Here is a 19,358-nt window from a genome sequence, read left to right as displayed (position 1 = left end):
TGCTGTTGATATATATATATATATCTATATATATATTCACTGAAAAAACCATAGGTTTCACACAAGTTATAGTTAGCTGTACATTTCACTCGTAAAAAACCAATGAAATTCCACGTTATAGTTAGTGCAGGCAACTATAACTTACGCGACCGCAATCCTCTGCTAATGACATATGTGTCTTTATGAAAAAAAAATATTTGTAATATATGTATAGCTAAAATTTAATGGAAGAAGACATGGGCAAATAAGTGTCTAAATACAGTATTAGCATCAGCAGAGGATTGCGGTCGCGTGAGTTATAGTTGCCTGCACTAACTATAACGTGGAATTTCATTGGTTTTTTACGAGTGAAATGTACAGCTAACTATAACTTGTGTGAAACCTATGGTTTTTTCAGTGAATTTGCAAGGTTTTTTAAATGCTAATTCCTAACTATAACGTGTGTGAAACCTATGGTTTTTTCAGTGAATATATATATATATATATATATATATATATATATATATATATATATATATATATATATATATATATATATATATATATATATTTTCACTGAAAAAACCATAGGTTTCACACATGTTATAGTTAGCGGAAATTTTACTGATAAAAAACCAATGAAATTGCCCCGTTATAGTTAGTGCTGGCAACTATAACTCACGCGACCGCAATCCTCTGCTGATGCTAATACTGTATTTAGACACTTATTTGCCCATGTCTTCTTCCATACATTTTTAGCTATACATATATTACAAATATTTTTTTTTATAAAGACACATATGTCATCAGCAGAAGATTGCGGTCGCGTGAGTTATAGTTGCCAGCACTAACTATAACGGGGCAATTTCATTGGTTTTTTATCAGTAAAATTTCCGCTAACTATAACATGTGTGAAACCTATGGTTTTTTCAGTGAATTTGCAAGGTTTTTTAAATGCTAATTCCTAACTATAACGTGTGTGAAACCTATGGTTTTTTCAGTGAATTTGTACGGTTTTTTTAAAAACCTTTATTTGTGCATAGTAAAAGAACAAATACGGGCCTACAACCATCAGGCCGGCCACAATACGGTTGAGCACAGAGACAAACAATACATCCCCTGTGCGTCAAGGTCAAGATTAGCAACGATTCAGGATTCATACACTGGAGGGATCCTTGACACCGGGGGAAGGAGAAGTGAAGGTTAATTTTAAGGTTTTCAAAAAAAAAAAAATTTTTATCGAGAAACAAGTCAGTAAAGGATAGAAACAAGGAGATTTGAGTCCGCAAGTCGGCTTCATACACTGGAGAGCAGCAGCATCATTAAAACAGCCATAGAAAGTCTCATACAGTAAGGCGATGCAATTAGATAACAGGATCCTCACAGTAGTAAATACGCACCCCCTAAAAGCCGCCCCCACTCAATCCACCCCACACCCGGACCCCGAATCGAAACAAGTATAGCGCAGAGACATGAAAGAAAGAGGCCCATAGAACTAAAAAAGAAACAGTAAATTACCCCCCCACCCTACACCAATGCGGAGGCTATGGCCTACCCCCCCCCCCAGCATAGTGCCTGTCGCCCAATGAACCCGAAATATAGACGAGAGAGAAAGTAGGAATAGAGTAAAGAAACTAAGAGAAGAAAGAAGAGAGGAGGCGGGGAGGAGCCCACGTATCTTCAGGAGCGCCCGACACCATCGGCCAACCAAGCCTCCACACACTGAAACCCCACTACACCCAAAGGCGGTCGTGGGAAGATAGCATGTAACACCACGGAAATGAAGGCAGACAGGTCGCGACGAGCGCGCACAACATAAGTAGACAATTCCAGTCCCAGTCCAGCCCGGCCGTGAAGCCATGATGATAGAAAGTAACCTAGCCCTGGCCCGATCGCGGGCGTACGATTAGACCCGCCCCCTCATGAATGCCCCGCATCCCGAACAGACAAAGACAATATGGCCACTTGGGAGAAGATGGAGAAGTAGAGTCACAAAATGGCCGCCGATCATCCATTGAGGTCCCCTTGCACACCATATAAAATCCAGACCTGGCTTGTAAAGTACATGAGTTCCACATAGAAGGAGTCGTAGGCCACCGTGAACAGTTCCTCGAGGTCGCCAGGTGTAGTTCAGCCGGAAATTCCTGCGGGCACGGTGAGGCAGGCAACAACAAGGCAGGCAGCAACGACCGGGGAAACAAAGTATCTGCCATTGAGCAGGAGAGCGATTGATCCTGATCGCCGGGAAAGCCAAATGCAGACACCAGTGTAGCACCGTTATACCCAGTCGTTGCTTCCCCGCAGGAGGACCACAGCACTGGCAGACTCACGTCTTGTTGATCACAAACGGGGCGCTCACGGCCCGCAGCAGACAGTGTAGAGTCGAACCGCTCACTCAGCGTTTGCAAGCCGACACACAATTGCAGACGAAAGTCCCGCAGGGCAGCCAGAACGGAGCCGTATGTCAGCGGAAGCTGCGTCCCCCCAACGGCAGCAATCCGGGACGGCACTGGGGAGCTGGAGTCTGGTAGAGGGAGGGCGAAGCGGGCAGCGGGCGAGACCGGGGCATCACCCCCCAGCAGCGAGCAGGCAATCAGCGCCATGTTTTACCGTTGAACGGTACCGTGGCCAGGGGGGGGATCGTGACAAGGAGGCAATTCCCAATAGGTCTGCGCCGCAACAGGTGAAAGCCAGCAGTCTCTTCCCCTCCCTCCGGCTCTCTTTGCAGCCGACTAGACCATAAAAGAAGGGGGTCTGCAGCCTTCTACAGCGTGGTCCACAGAGCGGGGTAGGAGACCCGCCACACCGGGGCTTACCCTCTGGCTCCAGCCCGTCAGATGCAGGGTACAGGAGGTGTCCGGGCGTCTCTCTCCCGGCTCTTCTGGCGACCGTGCGTGGCGTGAGGCGGGATCGGGACCTCCGGCTCCGATTTGCACCAGCGGGTCCGGTGACTGCAACGATTCCAGGGGGCCGGCCGAGGCCACAGTAGAGCAAGGGTCCAGGGCGGGGAACAAAGGCACCAAAAACTCCGGCATCCGGGCGGGCTAAGACTTCGGGAAAGCGGCGGCGCAGTCAGCGCGTCGTCGCACGCGTTGCACCTCGAAAATCGGCAAGGATAGGAATCAGGATGATAGTCCGAGGCCAAGGGCCGACGGAGCCGGGCGCTCAAGCGACTGCTCCGGTCGCCATCTTGGCTCCTCCCCCTTGTACGTTTTTTTAAATGCTAAGTTACTTTACGCCATTCGAGGCGTGCGCGCCCACTTAACGCAGTGCGTTCCGTGCACGGTTTTTATCAACTTTAATAAGCCCTGTACATTTGGTGGCCTTCGGCCGCCAAAAGCACAGGGGGTGGGGTAAGTGTGGATAGTGTTTTTTTTATTTCTATTTTTTACCGTACGCTTACGGTAAGCGTACGGTAAGCGTACTCGGCGAAATTGCCGAAAAAAAAATAAAACCGTTTTTGCTCTTGGGGGATGTTTGGGGACTCCCTCAACATGACTATGTGGGAGGGAGTTGTCAAAACAGCCCCGTAACATGTTTTTGGGCATCATGTTTGATAAATAACACTCAGTGCGAGAGACAAAATGGCGGACGCCGCTTCCTGGTTTCGGCCGATTCGAATGTTTACTAAGATCTAAGAGCCAATCAGAATCGCGCTCGCGCACGCCACCGTACGCGTACGGTAAGCGTACGGTAAGCGTACCGTAAGCGGGCTCAGATATATATATTGATTTAAAGGCTATTTTCTCAGAATCTACTGAACAGATTTACACCAAACCTACAAAAGGCACTTCCTTGACATAGGGACTACCTCTCTGCCAAATTTCTAGTAATTCTGTTCAGCCGTTCGGGCTGTAGCTCTGTCTAAAGGTCCTATGGAAAAATGCATGGGAAAAACGCGTTTTGGGACCCCCCTTTTATCTCAGCCCCCGCTTGACGAATCCCCCCGAGACTTTCAGGGTAGGAGCGGAGCGTAGCGCCCCACCTATTTTGAGAAATTCGCGAGGATTCATCGACCGGCGCCAAAGTTATTCAAAATAGAATGTTGCGGATTTCCTATGGAAAAGGGGTCCTAACTATAACTACCTACTGGCGACCGCCAGTAGGTAATATATATATATATATATATATATATATATATATATATATATATATATATATATATATATATATATATATATATATATATATATATATATATATATATATATATATATATATATATATATATATATATATATATATATATATATATATATATATATAGTTTAAGAAAGTACTGATATATATAGATATATCATTACTTTCTTAAACTTCCTGGCTGCACCAATAGTGTGCTTGACCGAATCCCCCCTTTTCACTCTTCTTTTCCAGTTCTCTCTCTCTGCTGGCCATTTAACCTATACAACGAGCCACCACTGCCTCCTTTTTTTTTTTTATAAAGCATGACCAGGAGATGTGAAGCGGCAGGAATCAGAGACTTGATTAATGTCGCTACAGTCAGCAGCTTTGCCCTGGTTGCTGCTTGCCTCGCCCCTTTGGTTGCAGTGTGGTGGTGCCTTCACTTCTCTGCAATGGGTTGCCTTTTGCCTCAGGACCTCCTCCATCATTAGGAGAGTTCTTCTAGTTCCAGAAAGCAGTGGAGGGTTCTTCTAAATCTATGGGAACAGTGGAGCTTTCAGCCTGTGCCAGGCATTTGCTGCTTCACTAGAGGCCATTCTCCATGTCCTCACATGCCCTGAATCACGACACATGATTTTACTGCTAGAAACACAGAATTATATTTCTCGCTTTTACTAACTTTTTACAGTTCTCTATTATTCTTAATTTTCACAGAGACATCCCTTTTTTTATTTAGTTTTTATTTTATTATCATGTTCTTGGTTGTGATTTTCTTACTTTTTATAGATGATGTTCCTTCATTTTGTTTCTTTCTCACGTATTTCTTCTTTCGTTTTCTTGCTTCCCTTTTTTCGAAAATCTCAAAATGTTCCATTCTTGGAACCCACTTCCTTTCTTTAATTTTCAGTTTCACTGGGTTAGTATATTTTTCATTTCGTATTTATTAATCCCTGTTCTGATCTTTCTAATGTATGTTCTTTTTTAATGTTCCTACTTCTCTGATACATTACATCCTCAGTCATATTCTCGTTGTTTAAACATATTATTTCTCATTTTGTACACTTTTGTTGTTCATCTCTTAGCATAGCCTTCTATGTTCTCCCTATGAGACCTATTTCTATTCACTAGTGTTTCAGCTTGTTCGTTTTATTTCTAAGTTTTATTCTTTGTCATGTTCTTCCTATTCTCTCGTGTCCCGTTTGTTTTGTCTGTTTTCCATGTGCTCTCTCTCATTTTTTGCCTTAGTTATTCTCTGTTGCAGTACTTTCCAAGCTCACTCTTGTTTACATTACATTTTCTTTCACTATTTTGCTCTACTTTACACCTGTTCTGTTAAATTCCTGTTCTATCTTACTCTTCTCTTTTATTCTTTTCTTTTATTCTTTTGGTAGTTTATTGTTCATAATTTGTTTCTTTCTCACTCTTGCACCCCTTTCTTCCTTTTCTCTTTCTTCTTTTCCCATTTACCTCACTCCGCTTCCTAGTACATTGATTTCTTTTCTCTTTCATTCTTTCATTATGCCTTTATTTATTTTTCCATTTTTTAAATGTTTTAATTGCATTAGACTCTTTGTTTACAATTCAGAAACACGGTTTTATAAATTATAATGTTTTCCAGTATTATGTGGTTTTTGATTTACTGAATAGTGACTCGGCTTCTCTATGTTGAAGGTCATTTGCCTGACATTCATTTGGGGTGTCACCTAACAGTTCTGTAGCATCATCTTGTCTTTTCTCGATGCAGTAACTTGTATTTATCTATCAAGCAAAACTTTTAATGAACTCAAACTCTCTCACTAACAAAATGACCATGTCTGGTTGCCAACTAAGTAGACAGAGCTGATTCCAAGCTAATCGAGACATCTAGAAATCTGTCAGATAAGGAGTCAGAAGGCAGATACTCTATTTTTGCACATCCACTCTCTGAAACACACTGCCATGCCTCTTAAGACTCCCCACTCCCTCCAGTAGTTGACGAAGAAACCTAGGGGCATATTCTCAAGGACCTATTGCCGAGTTAGCGGCACTTTATCGCCGCCAAAGTGGCGATAAATTCATCGCACCATTCACAAGCCGGTGCTAACAGCCGATATCACCAGTTTTCCTGCAATAGCAGCCGTAAAAAACATCGCCACAGATGACACCGGCAACTAACGCTAACGAGATGCAGAGTAGGCGTTCCTGTTCAAAAAGCCGCAACAACACCACTTCGCAACATTCTCAACGTCCAGCCAGATTGGCGATAAGAACACAAAAACATGCGGTAAGGCACGTTAGCAGCAGGAATTTAACACCTGCTCCGACCTGGTGTTAAGTCGGATGACACCCTGTACCATGAAGGGAGCCCAGCCCAGAGCCACACCTGAAGTACAACAGATGCCATGGAGCTACTCATCATGCAGCTCAGAGCCCCAGAGGGCCACAACACCCACCTCCACCACCCCCAGGCCCGCAACCCCCCCTCCGGACCACCACAGAGGCAGCGCAGACAAAGACAGCGGACCTTCAGAAAACGCACGAGCCTCACAGACTTAACACCAGAGGATGTAATTTCCCACTACAGGCTCAAACGGACAACCATCCCACGCATCCTGACCATCTTTGCCCACAGGCTGACGGTACCAACACAGTGGACAACCAATATCCCTCTGCAGACAAAGCTGCTGGCTGTGCTGCACATGTTGGCCTCTGAGACCTTCCAACCAACAACTGCCAGAGTCGGAGGAGACTCACAGCCAGCCCTATACAAGTGCGTCACACCTGTCTTGGATGCCATCATCAGCTTGGTACCCCAGTACCCTCACTTCCCACACACTGCGCAGGAACAACTGGAAACCAAACAAGGCTTCTACGCCATAGCTGCCTTCCCGCACGTGTTGGGGGCAATCAACTACACACATGTACTCCTCGTGCCCCCTGTCGCCACTGCAAACAATTACCGCAACAGGAAGCACACGCATTCCATCAATGTGCAAGCAATAATGGACCACCGTGGACTCTTCACCTATGTCGTCGCCAACTACCCAGGCAGTGTGCATGATTCCTTCATCTTCCGACAGTCCATCATCAACCAGCGCTTTGAGGCTGCCACCTATGGGAATGCATTGCTCGTTGGTAAGTACCAAATGAACACACCACACACCTCAACTCCACAATCATGCAGCTCACAACTCTATATGCACATGTTACAAACTCACACACAACATGCCAAACAACATGCCCACCTACCAGACACGACAGCACAACTTACTGTGGTGACCTGGGCAAGCTATGTACACGAGCCATCAATGGCATGGCACCTCAGCCACACAATAGCAGAATGTGGGGAGAGGTGGGAACCATGCATGTGCGAAGGAGGCAAGTGACCCATGAATGATAATGTACACAATGCCAAGTGTGGCGCGGATGTGCTGGTCAGACTGCAGTATGCAGACCACATACATGCCCACGTCGACATATACTGCTGGTGTTTGGAGTGTAGTGAACAGTGGACGCAACCATGTTACCCCAGGCAGTGGTGAAGCGTGCGGAAAGTAGCTCATTACGTCCCCCCCTGAAAGCGTGAGCGGAGTGGGCTTGCCCGGCGTACGCCAGGCCAGCGTAGGGGTGTGAATAAAAAGCCCGTAGCTCTGGGCATGATTCTCTTCCGGAATGACCAACGTGTCTGCCAGGGCGGTGCCTCACGGCCCACCACGAGGCCGACGCGGTGAGCGGCAGTGCCTGCGACCATGTGAGCCTGCTGCACCCCAGGCCGCAGGTCCCCAGACCCGTCTTGGCTACCCCTGTGCAACCAGGCCACACCGCTCACCTTACAACACCGGCGTGTGTCACAGAGGGCCCACCACGTGCCTGTGCAAGCACCAAGCCCGAGGCACGCGACCTTGGCAGCCTCCTCGGACCATCGCTGTCCTCCCCGAGACAGGCCTGCAGCACTCCTTTCTCATTGACGTACTCCACCGGACTACACAGCAGGCAAGTAGGTCACACATTTGGAACTGAGTCTTGATTATACAATGGCTGAGTACACATTTTAATGCAGAGTTTAAATCACTATACTCCCTTCGATGTGGTGCCACCAACTCTGTGCATAGCATCCGAACGACACCTGTCTGTGGTCCCTTGCTGACTACTGCTTTCGGCCTACACTGCAGTCGAGTAGGTCCCACATTTGGAACTGAGTCTTGATTTCTGTATGGCAGAGTTCATATCATTGTATGCAAGGAGAGGAGTAAGAGGAAGATGTGGTTCAGTCCGGAGGAAAAAAGGATCCTCGTTACGGAGGTGATCGAACACTACCAACAACTGCTCTAGTGCCACTAACTCTGTGCATCGCAAGCCAACGAAACGTGGCTGTGTGCCCATGCTGACCGCTGCCTCCAGCCTACACTGCGGTCCTGTAGTCACACATTTGGAACTGAGTCTTGATTTGTTCATTGCAGAGTTTACATCATTGTACAGGCATCATCGCAGACTGCATTCCCATCCAGCTCTGGTGCCACTGACTCTGTGCCCCGAAAGTCATGGACACTCTCCGGTTGGACTTTGGAGGCGTCTGAGTATATGACCTGGGGGTTGCCTCCATCATCATGTAGCTGATTCTGACTTGGTGTTAAGAATGAGTCTGTAGTATTCTTCTCCTCCATATTGCCTTTTACTGCTTGGTACTGCCCTCTGCATCATGCCCTGGAAGAACAGCTTCCACTGTCCACCGAAACACTCCGCGACATTCACCTTTGACATCGACGAGGACCTGCTCAGCTCTCGTGGCCCTACCTCAGTGCACCGCAAGTCACCGTCCCTTGCGGTTGTGCCTGTGCCGGCTGCACTGCATCCGGGTCCACTAACTCTGTACAGCTCAAATCATGGACCCTGTCTGATTGAATATTGGATGGCCTCTGGGTAGATGGCCTGGGAGTCCTCAACGACATGTGTCTGTGGCACTGCGCTGACCTCTGCCACTGGCCTAAACTGCGGTCCTCCAGGGTTCACACATCAAATAGAGTCCTGACGTGCCCGGACTACGCATCACCGTAGGAGGCACACGCCACCACTGCCAGGACCACCTCCAACCAACAACTGCCAGAGTCGAAAGAGTCTTACAGCCAGACTACCAGAGTTGCTCTCACCTGTTGTGGATGCTCAGCTCTTCATGTGCCACTGACTCAGTGACACACACCTCATGGGCCCTTTCTGATTGAGTTTTGTGCTGTGGACAGCCCACAGAGCAATGTCACCTCAGGCAGTGGGGAAGACCTGGGACGATGATGGGGAAGATGAGGCAGGTGTAACACACCCCACTGCATCTGCAGCAGGAGTATCCCGAAGGGACACAACCCTAGACAATCACTTAACATGAGCACGCTCAGCTCTGGTGCCCCAACATCAATGCACTTCGACTCACGGACCCTTCTGATTGCATATTGGGTGACCTATGTACTTGCTCCAGCTACCACCATGATGCTTCGCAGTTGTTTGTGTTATGTTGTTGTTTCGGTTTCCGCTTAAATAGTGATCACTGTTCTGGTTGTTGTTAGCAACAACCACTCCATGAGCGCTGGCTTACACTCATCCCACACCCATCCAGCACAGGCGTCACTGTACATGTGACCCTGGCAATAAAAGGGGCTGGGCACACGTGCCCGTAGCCAGTTCCGCAAACTATCTAAGTGTGTCCGTGTGGTCATTATGTATGCATGAGGGACACCGGGGCTCTGGGCGTGGTTAAGTTATGGCCTTGCCAAGGCAGTAACTAATGCGTGTGTCTCTGTTGTAGTGTCGGCGCCACCCGTCACGCAATGGACAATGTTACAATGTATCATACCCCGGAGTGCGGGCTCGGCTGAAGGGGTAAATGAGGGAGCGCAAGCCCACTCGGGGTCCGGGATCAGACATGCCAACTGTTGTGTGTGTCGCCATTACCGCAGCATAAGCCAATGGTCTACCCTCAACCACATCGCGAGTTCAGCCAGCCATGAATTATACATCTGTGTCCGCCCTGTCTTTACCATGGGCCTTCACACACGTGGCCACCCACCTTCAACGCACAACATCACAGTGTCGTAGTCAGGCTTGTGGACATGCGCAGACAGGCATGACAATGGTGTGCTGTAGGAGTGCAAGTGATACAACCGTGCTGCGCACAATAGTAAATAGGCTCGGGGGAGGGAGGAGCAGCAGTGAGGCTACGTAATACACATTGATGCCACTCATTTGCTACAAGCAGTACATGTCAAACAGGAATCACTAAGACACACTTATCACACACAAATGAACCAGTGAGCCTGCCAACACATCGTGCTGAACCAACTATTGACTCATGTCTCTCTGCACTGTCACAGGTGACCAAGGATATGCACTCTGCCCTTGGATGATGACACCCCTCCGAGCCCCGAGCACACAGGCCCAGAGGCAGTATAATGCGCCCCACAAACGCACCAGGGGCATTGTGGCATGCACATTTGGCGTGTTGAAGTCACGTTTTAGGTGCCTGTACATCACAGGTGGAAGGCTCCTGTACAGCCCAGACATCGTGTGCAAGATGATCGTTGCATGTTGTGTGTTGCACAACATATGTGTACGCACCAATGCCCCATGGCTACAAGTGCCAGATGCACCGGACGATGATGAGAAAGATGAGGCATGTGGACCACATCATACTTTAGCTGCAGCAGGAATAGCCCGCAGGAACACCATCATTGACAATTTCTTCACATCAGCACGTCACATTTTAACAGTCCTTAGCAGACATGGACCAGTACAAAATGAGCACAGGCACAGCATGTGCAAATAAATTCTTTCAAACACACATTCCCTGAGTGTATTTCACTCCTGTGTACAGGCACATCACTCTGACAAGTGTCAGTGCAACATGTAGTGCTAACAATCTCGAAAATTTGGAATAGGTTTTGGGTGTGTCACCTCTGTACAGAGAGGCTGTTTGGGGTGTCACATATTTGAAATGCCATTTCTGTGTTTCACGGATAGTATGGAATCCCACACATCAGCGTCTCACATGTGTCCCACTAAATTTGCTATTTGGCTGTCATTTGTGACCTACAATTGACAACAGGGCTTCTTTTGGGGTCAGATATGTACCACCATGATGCAGGGATGCTCCCTGTGACTCAAGTCCCACAACATGAGCAACATGGACGTAAGGGGAATCACTGCCCCTACATTCGTACATGCTTTCATACTTGATTAATCATGTACATGACACATCTGTGTGTATTGGAAGGTATTATTCACGTTCAGTGGAGTATTGAAGCTGTGTTAGTACTGGGCCATGCAGACAACACTTTACAATGTTGCCCTGTGGAGGGCCAGCCAGAGTCCTATAGGGATTGACAAGTTACTGGGAAGGGAAAGAGTTCAGGTTGCAGGCTGATTGCTGTCATTGTTTTGCAAACTATAAATGGCAGTCCCTGTTGAGGTGCAAGGTTAGTGTGGCTGGGTGTATCGGGGGACGGTGGAAGGTGTTATTCCATGGCATTAAGCAGAGTGCAGAACCAAGCAGTGAGAAGCCATATGGCGGAGATGAATGCTACTGCTTCCTACTTACCACCGAGGCAGATTCATCCTCATCTTTGGCCTCTGATGTTTCATGTGCCTCACATGTTGGTGGTGGTGTTTGGTCTACAGCAGCGTGTGACACTGACACATCAGGGGCCGGAGATGTGGATGTAGAAGTAGCAGCAGCATTCATCTGCGCAATGTCTTGTGGCATCACTCCCATGATGAGGATCTGCAGGGCATGGAAGATCCCATCTACAGCTTCCTCCTGTGCAGCCGTGGTAATCATTCTTTGCGCCTGCATCTGCTCCATGTTCTCCATAACCCTCCTCATGTTTCACAAATCACGGATGACATCGCTGTAGCCACTCTGACTGGACAGTTGTTGTCGTCTCCGAGTCATGACTCCAGCGACGCCAGCCATGGATTATTGGAGGGCATGGGGCGGACTGTGGGTGACCGTTAGGGAGTGTAAGTGGTCCTTGATGGGATTTAGACACCCACGTATGGCATCCAGTTTGGCTGCCATAAGTTGGAACCCCAGCCGCACCTGTTCAGCCAGCCCCCTCTGGCAGTCTAACACATGGCGTTGGAACTCCATGTGTTCTTCGGTGAGGTTCTGGGAGCCAGACGTGGTGGTCGGTGCTTCCCGCTGTGTGGTCTGTGCAAGGGGTGGGCTCACCTCGATGGTGCTGGGCTGACCTGCTACTGGAGGTGGGGTGCGGAGGGTGTCCATGAACCGTTGGAGTTTGTCCAGGTCGATGTCCTGGTGGTCGTCTCCATCATTACTGACGTGATGTAGGGTCTGCTCTGCAGGAGGTGTTAATTGTCCCTCTGGAATGTAAAGGGGAGATGCAGTTTCACAGTGTGTTACATGTATGTTGAGGCATTGGTGAAGTTTACATACAGACTGTATAACAATGTACATTGTGACTGTTTGTGGTGAGTTGCCTATTTGATGCGGGACAGTGGTCATTTGTACGACATCAGGGATGTGAGGTTGTACTTGTACCTTGTCATCTCGCAGTTTCCTGCTATGCAAGGAGTGATTTGCCATTTTGTACGCCCATGCGGCACCAGTTGTGTCCTGTGTACTGTTGTGAAAGTGTTGCAGTTTGTACCACATTGTTGTCAATGTTGAGGTGCTCTTATTCTTATGTGTGTGCGCAGCATTGTGGGTGAGTCGCCCCTGCAGCTCTGATTTCGTGGCCCCTTATCCCTTTCAGGTGGTGTGCCTTTGCCTTCTATGCTTCTATAGTGCTGAGATGTACCGGACTTGATTGTTTAGGGCTCTTGGTCGAGTTGTGACTCTTAGGCATGGTTTGTCCACAGATGTGTTGTTGACGTCAGGGGTTATTTGTGCACGTGGATGTGTCGGAGTGTGACCTGCTCCTTTCTGGATGTGGTCCACACTCAGCCACCTCAGTGTCGTTGCGTGCACAATGTCATGATGATTGGCCTGCAGCCATGCTGATCGTCATGTAGTGTCACTTACACTGTCAGTGTGGCTCACAAATAGGCATCTTTGCTGGATTTCGCACCTGTGCATGTGTTGGTGGTGAGATTGGTGATGTGTGGTATGGGACCCCTTTCGGGACATGGGGTACGTGGGCCTACTTGGTGTCTGTGTGTGTGCTGTGGTGTGCCACGGGGATCAGGGACATGTTCCAGAGTCATTGTGGGTGTGCAATGTGCTCTACTTGTGCATGTGTGCCATTGTGCCCATCTCCCCCCGTTCCCCCCATCCCTGGTCGGTACTCACCCTGTTGATGTTGTGTCAGGTCATGTTGAGCAGTGTCAGGATCCCCAACTCCTGGCACCGTGTCCCGACTGATGACTGTGGCCACCATTTTCTCCCTGTCATCCAACTTCTGGTGTGCCGCTGAACCCTCACCTCCAATGAGTGTTGCTGCTTTCATGCTGGCATCGAGTTTCTTCTTGGTTTTGGCCTTCACATCATACCAGCGCCTCTTGACCCTTCCATTGTCCTCCTCAATGCGGCAACTGCATTCACATGGTCCAAGATAGTTTGCCATATTTGCGTCTTTGTTGCCAATGACACGTTGGAGGTGTCGAACAGCTGTTGGTAGTGTTCCTGTTTTCCTGCGGTCTTCCTCTTCCTCTTCTCCTTGGCCTTCCCCGAGCCCGAGGTTCCTTGCTGGTCGTCTGTGGGGCTTGGGGGATTTGCGTTGTCCTCTGCGTTCGGTCTTGGTGCATCCATGGTGCAACGCAGTTTATTTTTTTGGGCCTTTTTTTTGTTTTTCTTTTATAGTGCCTTTTCCTGCACTAAGCGTGGGAATTGCAGGCCTCGCGCTGGTTAAAGCTGATTTTTGAAGCGCGATTGGCCACATCACAACTTTTTTGACGTTTGTGTTTCGCGTTTTTTCTGCATCGCATTAGTTTTAACATGGTCATTTGGCGCCTTATCGTGAGACTACCGCATGGTGCCGCCGGGTTGAGAATACAACGTTAACACAGCGTTATTTTCCCGCAATAGACTGCGATGTGCAAAGTTGTGTTAAGCAGATTTTGCGAAAGTTATCACACGTACTTGAGAATATCCCCCCTAGAGCTCTCTTTAGAGTTTGGCAGATGTGGGACATCCACGGATAGGTGGCAGATGTTCGGTCTGCCCCCTTTAGAGTGCACAGAGCCTTTACCTGCTCTTCGGGGGGTGTGAGGGAGGGTCAGCTGCCACTTTTTGGCAGGTATCTGCATCTGCCTAATGCTGAATAAGGCCCTTAGAACGCACCCCTCTCTACACAGTTTCCCCGTCTGCCTGGCAGGTTATGCTATAAAATAACTTTGAATTTAATGTCTGGGCCTCATTGTTCTTGCATTTTATTTTTGCTCTTTAGATAGTGTCTTAGAGTAGGCTCACCGGCTGCCATCACCAAAAGTGGATATAGAGCCTTTTCAAATATTTGTAATCAAATCGCTATTAAATGATCATGTGGACTTTCACATGGCTTTCCTTGGAATTTAAACGAACATTAGGTATCACTGTTATGTATGCTGAAAAAAGAGGTTGTACCCATGTGTGACTGTAGTGCTTTGTAAGTTAGTTTGGTACTAGTGGACTGTGGGGCGCGCGGCTTCAGCACAACTGTAACTTACTGTCCTACTCCTTTTGCAGCTACAAAACGCCGACAATTTGTTGATCAAGCCATTAGAAAATTTCCGTAAAGAGCAGATTGGACTCACAAAGGTAAGCTTTTGTGCAACTGGTGTCAAGTTTGTGTTTTTTTCTGTTGATCAGTGAACTTTCCTTCTTGCGTTACTGGTTGAAAAGGCAGATCCTCCTGTGAAAGGGTTCTTAGCTGCTGATGTCAGTGAATGCGCAAAATGGAGAGTCTTGTGTGGATGATGAAGAACAGAAAGAGTAGGAGTTATCCATGCTTGTCAGTTATCACACGCATCGGTGCTGGGAGTAGGGGTGCGCTCGCTGCAGCACCCACGAAATAACCTGGCTAGTGTTCAGAAGGTGAATGAGCAATACAAATGGTTTCACATTGTTGTTGTTTTTTACCTTATCGCATTTGTTCAAAGACAGATGTCAAATATAAGGCTATGTTATCTGACATTTTGCTGGTTATTCTTTTAACTTGAAGATTGGTGTTTACTTTTCTTTCTTTTCCTGCGAAGTTCGAGGATTTTGTAAACTGAAGAGCTTGCCAGTCTTTCTCGGGTATGGGGAGTGTCAAAAGAAAGGCTGTACTATCCTTTTTTTTTTTTTTACACACAGCAATATTTAAATACGTGCATTTGAACCGTACAAGTATTTCAGAAAATGTCAGCGGTTAGGAAAGCACAAATGTCCTATTACTTACCGGCAATCTTCATTACTCCTGGTCCCGTAGTCCTCGTCCCATTCCTAACAAGTGGAGATTACTATCTCCGCGACAGAAAAAAAGAACAGGAGCATGCTGGGATACCTAACCCACTCCCTCCCGCTGGGAGTACATAAGCGGTACCAGCCCAGCATGCAGCCTGAAAATACCAAGCCAACAACCGGAAGGCTGGCCGCCAGGGAGGGAGGGAGGGAGGGAAGTAAGGAATGGGAGGAGGACTACGGGACCAGGAGTAATGAAGATTACCGGTAAGTAATAGGACATTACCCCCAGGTCCCTCCGTCCTCGTCCCATTCCTAACATGTGGAGAATACCAAAGCAGAGAACCTGGCCTTCCGGAACACCACCAAAGCCAGGGGCACCAGACCGAGAAAAACGGCACCCAACAGAAGCAGAAGGGAGCCCACAAGAAAACGCAGGCAGGAGCACACAACCAGCCACGCCCCCAACCAAGCCGACGGAGCCGAGACCCCAAAACAAGCAGGGGACGATCAAGAAAGGACCACAAACGAACACAAGACCCCCCAGGCAAGCCCGAAGGAGGCCCCGCTCCCAGAAGCAAGACTCAAGGGAACCCCCAGAGGGGCAGAAAGAGAAACCACCCCCCCCCCCGAACCACCAGGGAAAGGGCGCCCCGGAGAAGCTGAAGCGCCCCAATGGAGCAACCCAGCCAGGAAGGGAAAACAACCCGGGAGAAAAACCACCAAGGGAGAAGCCCACAGCCCCAGGCACCACCAAGCATGCGCCCCAACAGGGACAAAACAGCACATCCCGGCCCAACGCTCAAGAGCGCACGAGAGCAGGCTGCACAGGGAGACAGGCCAAAGGCCCAGGAAGGAACACAGCAGGGCAAGACAGAGAGCGAACCCCCCAGAGCAGGGAAGAAGGCGACCCACAGCCGGACCAACCCACAAAACACCACACCAAGAGGCGAGGGGAAGGAAGAGGAGAACGAAGAGGCATGCCAAACTCAGAGAAACACCGAACGCGACCAACCACAGGACCAACCCCAACACACCAGGGGAAGCCACCCGCAGAGCCGCAAAGACCGAAGAGGAAGGAACCAGACAAGAAAACAGGCACCGACCCAGAGCAACAACCAGGAAGAAAGGGGCCAAGGAATCCAGACAAGGTCCCCGCACCCACCGACCAACAGCCGACAACCGCGGCAAAAAGGAACCGGAGGCACAGAAAACCCACAGAAGGCCCAGGCCAAAACGCAGGAAAGACAAGCCGCCAAACCCAGCAGAGACACCGGATGGCCGCAGCCAAGGCCGCCACACCGGGAGAAGAAAACCCGGGCACAGGAACCACCCAGAGGCCAGGACCGAGGCAACCAAAAGCAGGAGACACAGGGACACGAACCCAGGAACCCACCCAAGCAAGGCCAGGGAGAGCAACAAGCGCTACCCAAAGCAGACTCCACACACGGCCAGCGAACAGCCAAGAGAGAACAACCAAGGGCCGAACACAGAACCGGGGAAACAAACCCCAGAACCGGGAAGGAGGAACCCCCACCAACCAAGAGCCGACCCACAGGTCAGGAGGACACCAAGGAACCACCCAAGGCGAACCCCAAGAAGGGCAAAACAGGAAGGACTAACAAGGAGGCCAACAGCCCAACAACGCAGGCAGCCCAGAAGACCCAAGAAGCCAACCGGACAACGTACAAGCCAGCCAGCCCGGAGGACCCCAATACGGAGCATCAGAACCCGAAAGGAGAGGCAAAGGGCCAACCGACCCAACCCCAAAAACCCCCACCAAGAAGGGGCCCAGGGACCGGCACCAAAGCAAGCCAAGCCACCAAGAGAGGAGAAGCAGCCGGGGAACAGAGAGGGAGACCGGCAAGCCACTACCGTCAACCAACACAAAGGCCACAGCTCACCAGCCAGGCGCAAATGAGCAGCACAGGAAAGGACACAGGACCAACCCGGCACCGAGACCAACAGGGCCAGAACCACCGGCCAGCAAGAGGCCAAAAAAGAGGCCCAAAAGCACCAGAGAACGAGCGGCCAGGGAAGAACCCAGGCAGGGACCCAGGCAGGGACCCCGCAAAGGTAGGCCAAAAACAAGGACCGTAAGGGAGCAAAGGCCACAGAGGCAGAGCGGAGGCCCCAGCATCACCCCGGAACACCCCAGGCACCCCCAAACCAAAGGAGAGGAGCCCGGAGAAACCAAAGGCGCACAACCCCCGGGGGGAGCAGGAACATACCCAAAAAGGGAAGAACAAACCACGCAGAGCCAGCAAGAGCAACGGCCAGAGACACCACAGGCTGAAAGCAGGCCGCACAGGAGCGGGAAACGCACAAGCCCAAGGACAGGCCCACAAGGGGAAAACCACAGCCCCAGGGCCCAGGCAAAGCCAACCACCAGCACAAGGCGGAAAAAGGGGAGCGGGGACGCAGCAACGCGGCCCACACACCAGGGGAGGCCGACACCAGACCACAACCAGCAGCCCCACCAACAAATCCACCGGCCAAGCCCAAGAGAAGGCACGGCGAGGAGGACACCGGGAGCGGCACCCACAAGCAGGAAAGAAGGGCACAGGGCAGCCCGAACCCACAGACAGGGAGGGACACAGAAGCAGCGCACCCAAGAAACCAAGGATCCACCCAGGCTGAAGCCAAGGAAGACCCACAACATCCAGCCACCACAGGAGGCAAAAGGAGCGGCAGCGAGAGGCAAACGACCCCAAGCCACAAAGAAGAGACACGAGGGGAAAAGGAAACTACAACAGGTAACCAAACCCCACCAGCCAACCCAGCGCAACACAACACAGCACCAGGCAAGAGGTAAGAGGCAAGCAGCAACACCAGCCAGAAAGCCCACCAGGGGCCCCACCAGGTCAGCCCCGGAGCCAACAGCCAACCAAGGCCAAGACCTACCGGGACAGAGGGAGGGCACAAACCACCCCCTCCCCCCCCCCCCTCCCCCCGGGAACCCAAGAAACAGGGAGTCCGGAAGCACCAAGGACCCTGACGCAGGACGCAAGAAGCAACCCAGCCAAACACAAGCAGGGGCCAAGCGCAAGAGCAGAGGACCCACAACCAGCACGAACCTCACCCACAGGGAACCCGCCGGGGAAGGAGCCCACCAACCTAGGCAGGAGGGCAGGCTGGATGGCAGGAGAGGAGCGAACGCAAGGGCACCGGCGTGCCCAGCCGCAACACCAAGACATGACCAGGCGCCAGCAGGGAGGAAAGGCCATAGGCCAGGAAACCCCATACAGTGAAGCCCAGACCACCGGCCAGGCACAGGGGGGCAGAAAGAAACAAGGCACCCCGAGCACGGGCCACACCAACACCCCCGAAAGGACGCAAGAAGCGCCCAGCACCAGGAGCCGCAGGCAGGCACCCAGACAGGCACGCACCAGGCCCGAATCCACAAGAACAGGCAGTAGGCGGAAGAAGCCGGGCAACAGGCAACCAAGGCGGACATCCAACCAGGCACCAACCAGGGGGAACAGAAGCACGCAGGGCAGGAAGGCCGGAATCCCACAGGCCAGAGGAACGAACCAGGCCGAACCCCACCCTAAAACGAAGAAGCCCAGGAGAGCAGAAGCGTGCACAGGGGAACGGGCGGACGGCCACAGCACCCGCCAGCCCCGGCACATCCTCAGCAGCGGAAAACAGGGAGCCAAGGCCGCAGGCCAGCACAGCAGAAGAGCGCAGCACAGGGAAGAAAGAAATGCGGCACCCACCAGGGGGACAGGCCAACACCACCAAACAGAGACCGTCCCACAAGCCCCCGCCCAGACGCCATCCAGCAACTAGCGCCGAGCAAGCGGAAAACAAGGAGGACAGGGAACCCACAACCGGAGGAGGAAGCCCCCCCCCCCCCCCCCGCAGCACCGGGAAGCAAGGCAGAGACACAGCGCAGAAAGCCACGCAACGC

The 19,358-nt window shown here is 50.5% G+C and overlaps 1 protein-coding gene across 3 annotated transcripts in view; it reads left to right on the top strand.

The window, feature by feature from the left end:
* The window catches only part of OPHN1 (oligophrenin 1), a 656,285-nt gene that overhangs the window by 331,425 nt on the left and 305,502 nt on the right, over positions 1–19,358 (top strand). For all 3 annotated transcript variants that reach the window (XM_085608318.1, XM_085608317.1, XM_085608319.1), the window contains one exon: positions 14,750–14,821. In XM_085608318.1, coding sequence (XP_085464444.1) covers positions 14,750–14,821 — 72 coding nt within the window. The remainder of the gene's footprint in view (positions 1–14,749; positions 14,822–19,358) is intronic.

The sequence above is a fragment of the Triturus cristatus genome, chromosome 5_2 (assembly GCF_964204655.1).
Source record: "Triturus cristatus chromosome 5_2, aTriCri1.1, whole genome shotgun sequence".
In the NCBI taxonomy this organism is placed as follows: domain Eukaryota; kingdom Metazoa; phylum Chordata; class Amphibia; order Caudata; family Salamandridae; genus Triturus; species Triturus cristatus.
The sequence above is the reverse complement of the archived record's forward strand: the minus strand, read 5'-3'. Positions and strand labels throughout refer to the sequence as shown.